The sequence below is a fragment of the Nematostella vectensis genome, chromosome 2, assembly GCF_932526225.1.
Source record: "Nematostella vectensis chromosome 2, jaNemVect1.1, whole genome shotgun sequence".
Taxonomy (NCBI): domain Eukaryota; kingdom Metazoa; phylum Cnidaria; class Anthozoa; order Actiniaria; family Edwardsiidae; genus Nematostella; species Nematostella vectensis.
In genome coordinates, this window is record NC_064035.1 from 6189074 (window position 1) to 6203240 (window position 14167).

The following is a 14167-nucleotide window of genomic DNA, read 5'->3' on the forward strand; positions in this document are numbered from 1 at the left end:
CCACAAGTCAACTGATCGGTTAATACTTCCGGCCTTTTTTAACAATACAAGGTGTCCATCTGCCAATTAGAACGGAAGAGAGAAGTGCATGATGGCAATGTCTCAAGAACCGCAATGAAATTCAGGAAAACTGAAAATGTCTTTGTTTCATATACTGCTTTTTCTTGGGGTTAGAGATTCCCCCGACCACACCCAATTCTCCATCTCTTAGGGGTAAGAATTGCTGTTGGCCTAACGCAAAGTGCCTTCCCTTAGGGTTTAAATTGATTTTCCCGACGATCACCCCCATCTGTTTTTGTCAGAGCCTCCCCCCGGACCACCAGTAAATTCAAGCACTTCGGATGAATTAACTAATCAAGAGTCAAATATAATTTCAATCAACAGCACGGTTATAGTTTTCATTTATTGCCCAACTGGGCAGATACTACAATCTTTTGAACCTTTGCATATGGTCTATTATAATTCTAAAGAAGAGCTAGAAAAAATATATCTGCAATGTACCATATCTTCTCGTATGTTGATAAACTGTACGATCTATGGGTCACTTTGGCAACTTTACTGGAAACATAAAAAAGTACAAATAAGCTACTTGCAATGTATCAAACTAGGATCATAGCAGAGCCAAATATTTGTTTAAATAAGCTAATTTAAATCTTTTGTTATACTGTAATAGCATGACATCACCAAAAAAACTTTTAAAATGGGCCTTATATGGCAGGTTATTGAATATACATAAATATATAAATTAGTATAAATATATAAGTATTTATGATAAATAAATATAACAAATTAATAAATTACGTGAAACACTTTGTTACATGGGCAACATCACGCAGAAAGGGTCCTATTAACAAAACAAATTTTCAACCATTTTTTTATGAACATGACATCAATTACTGGAAAAATTTATACATTTAATTTGTAGCTGCTATGAACACTGTGCCTGCACAAGTAATGTCACACCAGGATTAATTATGCAAATCTAAACCATTAAGCTGATGTCAAACAAATATATATATATATATACAGATGGCACTGCCATATAATAGGATTCATGCATCTTATATCATTTCAATATATATTATATATAATATCATATCAAGCACTGAATTTTCAACTGAAAAAAAAATAGTGTGATATGTCTTATTCACAGATAAATAAATAATATTACCAAATAAGGCTTAATTACTCAAACCATAAAGATAATTAATAATTTCATTTTCATTTTCCTTTTTTGTAAGCAATCTTTAACTTTAATCCAGAGATGGAGATTGGCTTCTTGGAGATGTTTTCAACTTGCTTTTCTTTTAGTTTCTTTTTAGTTTTTTCATAGAGCTGTTTGGAGATCCTTTGCTGTTCTTTCTTCCAAATGACTTTGAAATCAGAGGTGAACTTCACCCAAATGTCAAAGAACTCTTGCGCAGTTAGTGTAGGGAGCTGATTGTAGAAAAAAGGCAACAGAACGCTAAACCTGAAAAAAAAAATAAAGTGAATACTGCAGAACAACCCTTATGGAAAACAGCAGTAGAATTCAGGGTATCAAGTATGGACACACCAAAGATGATGAGAGTACATAAAAATTTCCAGTGGGAATAAAACCCATCTAAATCTTTCTAAAAGAGTGTTTATTTTTATTTACGCTTACTTTCATTACTTCTTTGATACCCATGAGGCACTGCTGGTTACGACACACAGAGTGCAATCTTATTTAAAATAGGTGTACACAAAGACCATACATTCCTAAAACACAAGATATGGATCCCAAAATGATAACTACAATAAAGTCTGATATTTGGTACAACATCCCACGAGAACTAGAAAAACTTTAAAAACACCTTAAATTCAATAGGAAACTAAAAAAAAACTGAAAACATTATTTTTTATCTCCCTATTTTTAAAAGTTTTTTTCCTTCTTTCTCTTTTGATTTATAAATGTTTGTATTGTTCTGAATGTTTGTACTACAAACAAAAAATAAGAAAACTACTTTCAAAGCCTGATTTCAGATCAGCCGAATTCTGAGCTACGAACAAGCAACCATTGCCTGGGCTACCTGTCGTCCAACGGCGTCAGTCAAGGATGCTTGTGGCTACTTTCTCGTTTTAAAATACGGCTAGTGGCAAGGGGAAATAGTTTAGCTCGGATGTTTTGTCACATATCGAACGTAAGTGTACCCTGGCATAGGTCTGCGAGATAAAAATATTTTGTTTGTTGTTTTTTCCTCTTGAATTTCGACGGTATTTGAGTGCTACCGAAAATGGCGCCTCCAACCTTGTTTCTTTCCTTAGTAGTTGGAGAGAAGTCATAAATTCCGTTGAGAAACCCCCCCCCCCCCCCCCCCAAATCGTGTACTACACATGAATTTGACAACCACAAGGCATGTTTTAAGTTCTAAGGCAATTTTATTGACAACATTTCACAAAAAAAACGCTTTACTCGTCCCCTCTCAGAACAGCCGAATTCCGAGCTACAAACAAGCAACCATTGCCTGGGCTACCTGTGATTTCTTACCTTTTTTGACAGTCTTCCAGGGCTTGTATTTGCTCCTTAAGTTCATTCCGATTTTCAACCAAGAACTTATTCATGATCTTTTTGAAAGGCTGCACAAGATTAGCATCACTCTCTCTCAGTACCCGAGTAACCATGACATCACAGCTCTCAATCTTTTTTTCTATATTCCTGAGGTCAGCCTGCACATCATCAAAGCTGACTTGAGAAGCTGACTGAAGGTCTGCAGGCTCTGGCAAAGGAAACTTTGCAGATAGTGTCCCAGCATCCTAGATGGCAGATGATAGCTCAATGTTATTTATAAATAATAAATTAATGCATTTGAGAAGCTAACCCTCTTAGCGAAGGATGGCTGTATTTGGAAATAATTAAATCAATAATTACCCTCCCTGAAGCTGGAATGCTGAATTATTAGAGTGCAGATACAACATGGTTGAGTTGAAGGCATAGAAAATGCCTTAGGCAGCCACCAGATAATTCATGTCTGACCACGGAATGCAGCTTAGATCAAAATTGTTGATTTTTGTTGAGGGAGGAACCCCTGAGAAAAACTCTTGAAGCGAAAGCAAGAACCAACTTACTCAATTCAGAGAACACACACATCACAACTGCTGGGAATCACATAACCCAGAACAGAGTGGCGAGAGGCACATGCACCGCAGAGCGACACTGCCAACTGCACCACCTACACTCTTATCACTTACCCTTTTACATTCCATTGCTCTACAATCTACTCACTATAAAGTTCTGCCCCGTGCGCAGCAGACAAGATAAGCAAGGAAGAGTTTAGAAAGGTACAGCTAAGGATATACTTTTTCCAAGAAGGTTTTGACAAATTTTATAATTGGTTTAAATTACATTTCTATTTTTTTATTTGGATAAAAAAACTCATCAAAGATCATGTTTACTCCTGTACAATGGAGGAGATAGATATACCTGTTAGTCCTACCTTATCAAAGATCATGACATATTCCTGGACAAGGTAGCAGAGTAGGTTTGATGTGTTGTTCCTGGACTTGACATCCTTAAGCTTTGGTATGATTTCAAGATCAAAACCATCTGCTTGTCCACGTGCTATATTTCCTCCATTCATAAAATTACCAAATGCCAAAATAAGTCCCATGATGTTATGCACATTTTTGCCTTTTTGAAGCTCCTAAAAATAAAAAAAATCTTTAATCTTACTGTAATGTCCCGTTTTAAACCACAATAAACAATGCAAACTATGAATGGGAGTTCTTCTGCACCGCTGCTTATAGCAATTAATTGAAAGAAAGACGATGAAAAAAACTAATTTATGATGTATCTGTATTAATAATTAGTAGAACTGCAATTTGCAACATTTCTTATCAGTGCATGCAATAAAAATTATGTTTTATAAAATAGATTAAACAATGAATCTTGGAAATGGATGTTTAATCTCAAAAGCCATATCTAACTAGCAACGACCACTCACAACATGTCTCATGATTAGTTGACCCTTGTTGACCCCAAAAGACATGCCTACGACTGACATTGACTGAATAGGGATAGTAAAATAGTAATTTAAACCATGCTTATCAAGTACAAATCTGTAAATAAATTACTAAGAAGGTGCTTAAAATAATAGTTTTTGAGATATCTTGCTGACTTACTTCACAAACGAGTCTGAAATTTGTTAGCATCTGTCCGATTTCCTCAAGGCCATCCCTGACAGTAGTCCTTGCAATCAGGCAAGCTAGCCGCTCTTCATAGCACACAATCTTGGAGACATCAAGAAGGAATTGCTCAGGTCGATCAAGTATAGCATCTGGGTTATCCTCTAAGTATTGTTCAATCGTGCTTAGCTCTTCTTTTGTTCCCCTCTATGGATAGAATAAATAATCATGTAAAGGATGTTGGTGTAGAACATTGTCTGGTGTCTGATAGCTGCCTTGTAATATATATAAAAAGAATAGGTAACCATGAAATGAGTGCTCTTATCTGATAGCTGCCACATTGTATGTGGAAAGAGTAGGTAACCATGAAATGAGTGCTGGTGTTTAATAGCTGCCACATAGTATATGGAAAGAGTAGGTAACCATGAAATGAGTGGTGGTGTTTGATAGCTGCCACATAGTATATGGAAAGAGTAGGTAACCATGAAATAAGTGCTGGTGTTTGATAGCTGCAACATAGTAAATGGAAAGAGTAGGAAACCATGAAATGAGTGCTGGTGTTTGATAGCTGTCACATAGTATATGGAAAGAGCGTAACCATGAAATGTCAGTGGTGGTGTTTGATAGCTGTCACATAGTATATGGAAAGAGTAGGTAACCATGAAGTTCTGGTGTTTGATAGCTGTCACATAGTATATGGAAAGAGTAGGTAACCATTGAATGAGTGCTGGTGTTTGCTAGCTGCCACATAGTATATATGAAAAGAGTAGGTAACCATGAAATGAGTGGTGGCATCTGATAACTGTCTTATAGAATTCAATTCACATTTGTACACAATGTGTTAGGTCTCAAAGTCTGATTCTCTTTTCATGAACAGATATTATTAGCAATGTACACATTTTTGTGCAGGATTTACACAAAATGCAAATGTAGGGAACTTACGTTTTCATAAAGTGCTTTGAGGTTTTCATAGTCAATAACAGATGTGTCCATTTTGTAGAGAGAGTCTTTGATCTCATCCAAGTTAGCATGCAAAGAGCTCAGCAAGATTCCGATACCCTGGGATCGTTTGCTCTCAAGTAGGTGAACAACTTTTTGTTTAAGCTTGCTCATTGAATTTGAGGAAACAAGCTTTCCTTCCTTCTTCCTCTCAACCTTTGAGAAGCATTTGGCAAACTCTGACGTGTTGATATCTGGTTCTATCAGATTTTCCCAGAGTGTTGTGTAAGGTTCTGGTTGTGGTTTTTTTAGCTGAATGCGTTTCCAAAATAGTGGCTTCATTGGAACATCTGCAACCAAATGAAAGAGATGTTTAAAGTTTAAAGCTAGCTTCTCCTTGGTTTACAGCTAAAAAAATCATGTGTGTTTTTTGTCTTCCTAAATTTTACGGCACGTGAGATAACTTGATGCACAAATTAAGGTTGTGAATTACAGTAAAAACCCTCGTGTAGGAACCTAGTGATTTAAGAACCTAAGGCAGAAATATTGGATTTTTATACCCCAAAATATGAGAACCTACTAACCCTAAAAAATCAAAAGGTTCTTTTGATGGGTTACTCCAATGAAAATGAAACCAATTATGGGGCTTTAAAATATAAATTTGCTAAACATTTTACTGTTCCATTAAGATAAGATTACAGATACAACATATATACAGTAGGATATCTCTGTATCAAATTGGCTATGTAATCAGTCAAACTTGGGTATTATGAATCCACTATTGATTAAGCAAAATTAAGAACCTAATAAGAACCTATTTTGCCTTTATTCTTAGTAAGTACCCCAAAATATAAGAACACGTTTTGCCAAACTTGAAAAAAACTAGGTTCTTACATGTGGGTTTTACTGTACTTTGCTTCATAGTGTGTATAGGTGAAATACTTTTTCACACAAAACAATACAAGCATTCTAATTTTGTCAACATTTTCACCCATGTATGCAGAATGAAGCTCTGAAACTCGCCTAGCTAATAAACTGGGCCTGGGGATATGTTATCTGCAGAGCCCGCTAAACTCAGTTCAATTTACCTTGGAAACCTATTTCCTGTCTCCTTCCCTGATGCTGCGCTTTTTAACTGGTGTTTGTATTTTTTGCATTTAAAAAGTATTCTTTAATATCTAATCTTTAACCATACCAATTGAAAACTAGCCAATCGGTGTATAAGAAATATAGATCCACAGTATTTTAGTGCTATGAACTTTTTTCCATTGGGTAATTATTCTTGTCAAACACAAAATACTTTTCTTGCATCCTGATTTGCTAACTTTCAAAAATTTACTAAGTGGCTATCAATGATGTTTAAATTCTTAACACAATAGTAAGCTTTGCTACTTCATACCAGGTTTAATGATTTTCTTTCTGCACACTGATTGCTGTGGTAACCTCATACCAATAGGTGGTGGTGGAGGGGGTAGCCCAGCACATCCTGGTGGAGGTGGTGGTGGCGGAGGGGGTAGCCCAGCACATCCTGGTTGAGGTGATGGTGGCGGAGGGGGTAGCCCAGCACATCCTGGTGGAGGTGGTGGTGGTGGAGGTGGCATAGGTAATGTGCCAGATAATAATGGTGGTGGTGGTGGTGGTGGTGGTGGTGGTACTGACAGACTACTTCCTTCTATAACTGGTAATGGTGGTGGTGGAGGCGGGACTTTCTTTAATTTTTCCTGCTCTTGTGAGGTTGTTGTTCTTGTTTGTTCATCTGCTGTAGTCAGTAGTACTGGGATTGAAGAGCTTTTCTCGTGAGGGGTTGCTGAAGATGAAAGCTTGGAGGAGGGCTCAGCACATTCCACAGCAACTAGATCTTCTAGTGGCTTCTTTTGAGGTGAAGACAGTTTACTCAAATAGGATTGACCCAAACTTGTATCTGTCTTCTGCACAACAGATGGAGCTGTCGGATGTAGTACAGACTCTGCAGGAGGGGGAGGTAAGGGTGGAGGTTTAACCAAGCTGAAGTGCTTGTTGGTTGGTTTGTTGACGTTACGTGACGGGCTGCATGGTGGGGTGTTAGGAGAATTTTGTCCATTCACTACAGATGTCTGCTTGACACCTGCCCCATAACTACACTGCATCACTGACGCTTGCACTGTATTGCTTTTACTAAAAACAAAAATAATAGCCATTTAATTTTTTTGGAAGTTATCCTTTCAGCTAGGCTAGGCCTTATCATCACTAGGAAATCAAGGTTTCAAGGGCAATTAGCTTGAATTTTGTCAAGCTACTTTATTGTAAACAGTACCTGGTGCTTAAGGTACTCTTTGGAAAAAGATCAAGAAAGGAGCACTGGTACTAAGTAGAGAGGAACCTCACATGTCTTGTGGCTACAGCCGTCTCTCGAATATTCTTTGCACGAACCCTGCTACGGATGACGTCCCCATGTCATAATCTGCCACGGACCTTCCTTATGTGGTTGGAGTAACGATCTTGTTAGCAGTGAAGGTCGGTTAAAGGCTGATAGTTTGCCGGGCGTTGCTCTCGTTCAAGAAGCCATAATGTTGATGGAAATCCCGTGCACCTGTATGCAAATGAGCTCGACCTAGTCTACTAGAGTAACCACAGGTATCTGAATCATGATTGCCTTTTTATTTTGCTTCGCTGGCGTCGTAAAAATTCCCTTTTAGACTACTTCAGACAACTTATACCAAAGTATATCAATCGAGAATTATTTTTTTCTACATAGTGTATTCTTTTTCGGAACCATTACTCCCTAGGTCTCCTATTTTTGTGTATTGGGTTTCACGTGACGTCACGGCGACGTCACGTACTGGGACGAAGCTGGACGAGGCGTGCATTTGCTCATCGCGCAGTCAACTGAGCGAAGTACTTCACCTTTACCTCTGCTTCTCCATTTTTCTGGTGTAATATTTAGACATGGCCTCGGAAGAACCCAAGAAGGTTAGGAGAATCCTTCTCCCTATAGACTCAAGCAAGCACAGCGAAGATGCTTTCGAGTGTAAGTGTATTGTATAGGCGTTGAATAGAGTCATTCTAAAGTAGTGGTTCTAAAGCTTGCCTTCGCACGCAAATACCATCTTAACGACCTCAGTTCCTTTGTCGCGAGATGGAATGCTTTTACCGGCATAAAGGATTAGGTTGGTCAACCTGGATTATTTCGTGCTCGAAATTTCATACTCATTACTCTTGAATGTGTAAGTTAGATTCTTTTAAGTAGGCAAATGAATAAACTAGCAATGCAGTCAGTTCGAATTCTAGTTTATCCCTCCTATTGAGATGAACACTTTTAAGTACGAAATAAGCTGTATTTTACCTTCCTTAGTGTTACACGAGCTATTGTTGTCTGATTTCTCTCCTCTTTATTCTTCTCTAATCAGTAGCCTTGGCCTCATTATAGAATTAGATTATGCTGTACACAATCTTAGATGAACCAAACGCACTTTACTTCGCTTCGCAGCAGTGTTGTAATGCATCTGTTGGGCTTATTATACACTCGCATATCTTTGATGCACAAGAATCAACATCATTTTTAAGCTAAAAATATATTGTCTTGAAAAGTGTTGCATGTTTCAAATAAGATTAGACTTGTACACATTATTAATTTGCTGGCGCGTCCTTCGAACTTTCATATCAGCATTAATTTTTTCGGAAATAAAATCACCGCGCCATTATCATTAATAATTTCGTGTTGGTGTGCATCAAATCTGCACCCGAGCGCAACCTTTAATAACAGCAGATGTGAAGTTTGGAAGGGGTTGCAGTGATTCTATTCATTTTTTTTATTTTAATTGTCAGAGTATATTTCGTGTTGATCAAGAGATATATAAGTGATACAGCGTTGATAATTCTGCCAAGAAGGATATTTGTTTTAGTGCCTTTTTCGGCAAACATTATTGGCTCATGTTCATCCTGACACCCAATGAATTTTGAAAGTGTTTAATTAAATTATTTCTCAAGTGAGTCTCAAGTGAGTAGGGAGAATGTGGTACAATTATGGTATGAATTTTCACTAAATTTGAAATTTACAATTATTTGAAACTCTGAGTAATGAAACCTTAGTATGCAGAAGCTATTGGCTTACAGTTAATTTCACAATACTTTTCCGAGGGGGGCTGGGAACGTTGGGAATTTGGGAACTAGTAATGCCAAGAACCCAAGTTCGCAACCTAAGTTCCCAATTTTGATTTTAAGGTTGGGCCCTTAAAAATGGAGAGAAATCCTTTTATGAGGCAAGTACGGGGCTAAAAATGCCAACACATATTCGTGAGACTACTTTATATTGAATAAATTTTTTCTATTTCTAGTCACCACTTTTTTCTGAAAATGCCAATTTGATTGTTTGGAAGCAGTGCGTGTGAACGTGAAGCTTATTTTTAGCTCTCAGCAAATAACAAACTTTACAGTGTAATAGTCTAATTTCTATTACATCATCTTTCTCGAATTTATATTTTTCTAACTCATTTTGAAGGGCCCAACCTTAAATTTGAAGTTGGGAGATTAGGTTGCGAACTTGGGATCGCAACCTTGGGTTTCCAACTACCCAACGAAGTTCCCAACTCCCCATAGAGAAGTTTTGTGAAATTAACTGTAAGGGCTATGTGTAAGGGCTATGTGTAAGGGCTATGTGTAAGGGCTATGTGTAAGGGCTATATGTAAGGGCTATGCATTAATGCAACTTGGTTTCTTAACACTCAAGAGGCCGAAAAATGGCTTAATTATTGGATGCTAAACTTTTTCTTTCTTATGAACAAAACAGTGGGAAATGGGATACACTTATAAATGAATGGGAGCAAAAAAGATGACAGAATGCAGTCAAAAAACTTGTATCGATTGTGTGTTTTAAATGGTGTGAAATAACTAAAGGAAGAGAAAGCAAAGAGGTAGAGATGAAAATTATTTTCGACTCATTTTCACAACAAAAGGACCTCAAACCACAACTAATAAACTGGTTCTGATCTAATCTAATGCATAAAAGTGACAAATATTGCTGGAGGAATGGGGATATCCATTGTTTCCAAATTACAGATTCCTTAATTTACAAATGGCTTGAAAACATTCATCCTTAATTTTGATAAGATTAATTTCTTCCAAAGACAATGCATGTTTTTGTATAACCACTACCACACAGGCAGGTCTAGTTTTTTGCAAAAGGGGTGTGTGGCTCTGACAAAGTTTAATTAATAAAATGTGCACCAATCAGGAAACATTATGCCGGTGCTCTAACTTCTCTATTTCCTGGGCACTTTTGTTCTTAGGGGGTAAAGACCCCTAAACCCTCCCCCTAGATCTGCTACTGCCACAAACAAATCTCATTAGATAGCTAAAAAAATATGAAATGATTTAAGTGGCTTTTACAGAGCTAATGACCTGTGATAAATCGATAATTGGATGGCTTAGATGTGTGGACATTTTTTTGCTTGTGCCAGACTTTGTAACAATTCAGTCATACTCTACTTGCTTTGTGTATTGCTGTGACACAACAACTAGGAGTGTGTGTGTGTGTGTGGGTACCCCGCCTGCCCCCTCTTTAACATACAATCTCTACCTACAGCCCCCCAATCCCAACAAGAGCAACATTTATTTTGATCAACAGTGGAAATGAGAAAGATCTCCATCTCTTGTCTCTTTTGCAGGGTATGTAAACAATATGCACCATGAAGAGGATGAATTAATATTGGTTCATGTCCTTGACTCTGCAGCTATTCAGACTAAGGTGTCCTCACGTGAGTAAACTTTTTTGTTATAGATCAATACAGGAATGGGTTTGTATGGGAAGATGGGGGATGTCTGCACACCCCTTGTGTTTTGTTGTTGAATTTTTCAAAAGAAAAACCCTGTTGTCGTTGTGTGAAGTCATGGGTGTTTTGTCCGGAAGCAGGTTTTGAATTTAGCACTTACCAACTTTCTTACAACATATGAAAATGACTCCTGCCTAAGATGTAGAATTTTCTTAACATTGTTATGATTTTAGATGGTCTAGTTGATGATGAATTTAAGAATGAGATGAATAAGGGCTTCAAAGAGGTGAAAGCTCTAGAGGAGAAGTATAAAACCAAGGCAGAGACAGCTTCAGTAAGTCTCTTATTCCATGTTGATTTTAGTTAACAACTAGTCAGTAATAATGCTATTTAATAATTAAACAGATAACTGCGTGCGTGACACAACCTCAGTTGCAACAGTGCAATAGCATATAATGCGCACATTCTAGGATAAATAATATTTTGATGTTTAGGGACAGGCAAGTGTGATTTGTCTCATGTCTAATGATCACAAATTTGATGTAATTCAAGACATATCCGAAATCAGTAAGGAAAAATCAAAAAGTGAAAACTTTCTGCCATATTTTAGGATATGCTTTTGCACATTAATATTTCATTTATATATTTTGGTTTTTGAAACAGATAAAAAAATCCAAATTTTTCTAAACCACCCTTATCGCAAGACAAGCATTTCTAAATCTGGTAAAAAATTAAGGGTCATTATAGATGAAAATAGGATGGGTCCTTTAATCACCTAATAACTATTCAGATTCCAGATTTTCTATCTTGTATTAGGTTTCAATCTTTGTTATTTATTGGATACAATAGACATGTAACACGGCTTGAAGTGTCTTAAACAATTGAAATAATTGGTACTTGGCATTGAAGATTATAAAATAATTGGTACCCCTATGAAAATACTAGTTGACATGTCTTGGCATTAGTGATTATAAAATAAGTGGTACCCTTATGAAAATACTGGGTCAAGTCACCTTAAGGAAATTTCTGGGTCTACTTTTGCTTATTGTTATTTTCACCTTCAGCTTAGGGCCAAGATTGAAGTGAGAGGAGGGAAGCCAGGTGAAACAATTTGTCAATGCAGCAAAGATGAACACTGTGACCTGATCTTAATGGGTAGTCGTGGGTTAGGGTCCATCCGCCGCACCATCTTAGGAAGTGTCAGTGACTATGTGCTGCACCATGCACATGTTCCAACCATTATTATACCTAAAAAATAGAAGTATTTGTTATGGCTGATCAACCTTTCAAACATTTAAAGCCATGTATTACATCACATTCTTACAAACCTAAAATGCACTGGCCAAAATTTCTTTAATGGGTTCCAAAAAAGGCTTGTTAAATGTTGGAGTAGTTGAGAAGTTATTTACACTTGGTTATGAATTTTACATTTTATACATTTTTGAATTACTTATACTGTATATGCAAACTGTAAGTGTGTTAGCTGTGCATTGTGTGATTAGGAAAAAAGAGAGATGTACTAGGTGTTGTGCTATCAATAAAATTGGTTCATTCTTTGAGACAGTCTTCATGGGTGTATAATACCGTATGTGCTAAGGAAGTTTGCTTTATTACAAAATTTTTTTCAAATTAGGCTATTATGGCATTTGTGGAAGTGCTGATCTTCAGATCCCACAAACAAGCAAGGTGGAAGATCCTATCATTTCTTAGCTTACTCTGGTCCCAACCTGTAATATCTATCGCTCTGGAGTTTCATCATGGTTGGACCAGACCATTTTGGAGGGGGGTGAACTTTTTATGCCTGCAGTTTTCCTTCTAAAGAAACTTTCATATTTATTTTTTTCTAAATCTTATCGGTATTTCTCTTGCCTTTGCTCCTTTTTTTTCTCGAGGCTGCTCCCCTGTTTATGTATTATTTGCGTTTTTTAATCCTCTTAAAAGATTGACAGTAAGATGAAAAAAAATCAAAGCAACGCAATGGCGGACTGATGGAATTTTTGTAAAAAAAAACATTAAGACTACAATATGTCTAGGTGATGTATTCCCCTCAATATTAATCACTAGTACAGCCCCCACCCCATGAATCCAGAGGATTGTGGGAATTGGAAAGGTTTGGGGCCATTGCTAACAAAAGCCAAAATCTGGTTATGTGCACTTCGGCCTCGCGTTATTTGGGCTTTGAGAATCAGTCCGTAATACAAGGTACCTATAGCCATTGTAAGATATTTGTGTCTTCTCTCTCTATCTGGAATTGTGCGTTTTCCAGGTTTTTCTGTCATGTCTATTTTGCAGAGGTGTTGTTAGTAACATGACAACTGCATTCCATTCCATTCTGGACATTTTCTGGAATAACATTCCAACCGTTTGTTGAAAAAAAGGGTCTGACATTCTTGTTATTAGTCCTATTTATTCACAAAGTAGAACATTAACATGAGATCTATGGGAATTAAAAGCAGTGGATTACCTTATTGTAGAAAGGATTTCACGTGATGCCAATGGCTATTGACTGACATGGCTTTTTAGCAGTCCCAATAAAAACAAAATGCCATATAAGGCAGCAGTCATGTGATATCCACCCACATCTGGTTACACAAATTGTGGATACATAATTGCTATAGCACCAGATAAATCCTTTTCTGGCCAATCACTAATATGTTGCTGATTAAAAATGTCCTATTGCCTTTTAAAAATGAATGGAATGATTGCATACCTGCCAACCCCCAGACTTGAAAAACCGGGAAAATATTTTAGGGGGGAGGGAAGGGGGTACGGGATGAGAGGGGGGGTGGGGTTGGGATAAGCAAATCACAAGGGTTTTGCTCAAAGATGTGTGTGTTCCTTGGTTCTCTTATTGTTTTTGGGTACCCTGTGGCGAAGCGAATAAAAAAAAAATTATAAGTAAAGACTGTTTTCGAAAAATTAATTCAATTTTGTAACAAATATTCAGAATATTTTATTCAATCGATAAAAGGAATGTAGAATCTCAGTTTCTATCTATTTGATAAATTGATAAAATGGGGAAACTTTGATCGAAATTTTCGAGATGTTCCCCCACAAGAACTCTTGAGAACTTTCGAAATTACTTGTGTTGCATTACTTTTGGGTAAAACACTACATTGACATGACTAATAATGGTTCGATGTCAAGAGCTTCAATTTCAACTACTTTTTGATAGGCCAGCATTTTAATTCCATCATATCCTGACCACAGACAGGGGCGTACGTAGCCTATAGGCCTGCAGTTACTGGACTGAAAAAAAAATTTGGCGACCTTATTTTCATAACGAGGGGAAAATATCAAATGTTTACTCATTCATTTTTATGTACGTAGTTTTATAT

At 37.0% G+C, this 14167-nt stretch overlaps 2 protein-coding genes across 4 annotated transcripts; one reads left to right on the forward strand and one right to left on the reverse strand.

Annotated features, from left to right (window-relative positions):
• Window positions 1–384: 384 nt before the first annotated feature.
• Window positions 385–7772, reverse strand: LOC5517936 (formin-2). Of its 3 annotated transcripts, none has more exons than XM_032362437.2 (7): window positions 7447–7772; window positions 6482–7236; window positions 5086–5432; window positions 4141–4350; window positions 3456–3662; window positions 2510–2775; window positions 385–1471 (listed from the first exon to the last, which is right to left on the reverse strand). In XM_032362437.2, exons 2-7 carry the CDS (start codon window positions 7206–7208, stop codon window positions 1222–1224), a joined length of 2007 nt encoding a protein of 668 aa, XP_032218328.2. In that variant the 5' UTR covers window positions 7209–7236; window positions 7447–7772; the 3' UTR covers window positions 385–1221. The 3 variants fall into 3 exon arrangements, with proteins under 3 accessions (XP_032218328.2, XP_048579614.1, XP_032218327.2); XM_048723657.1 differs by having other exon boundaries at window positions 6533–7236; window positions 7376–7772; XM_032362436.2 differs by having other exon boundaries at window positions 7376–7772.
• Window positions 7773–7913: 141 nt separating this feature from the next.
• Window positions 7914–12388, forward strand: LOC5517877 (universal stress protein YxiE). The gene is made up of 4 exons (XM_001637813.3): window positions 7914–8089; window positions 10725–10814; window positions 11063–11163; window positions 11894–12388. The coding sequence occupies exons 1-4, from the start codon at window positions 8008–8010 to the stop codon at window positions 12086–12088; spliced, it is 468 nt and encodes a 155-aa protein (XP_001637863.2). The 5' UTR covers window positions 7914–8007; the 3' UTR covers window positions 12089–12388.
• The last annotated feature ends 1779 nt before the right edge of the window (window positions 12389–14167 follow it).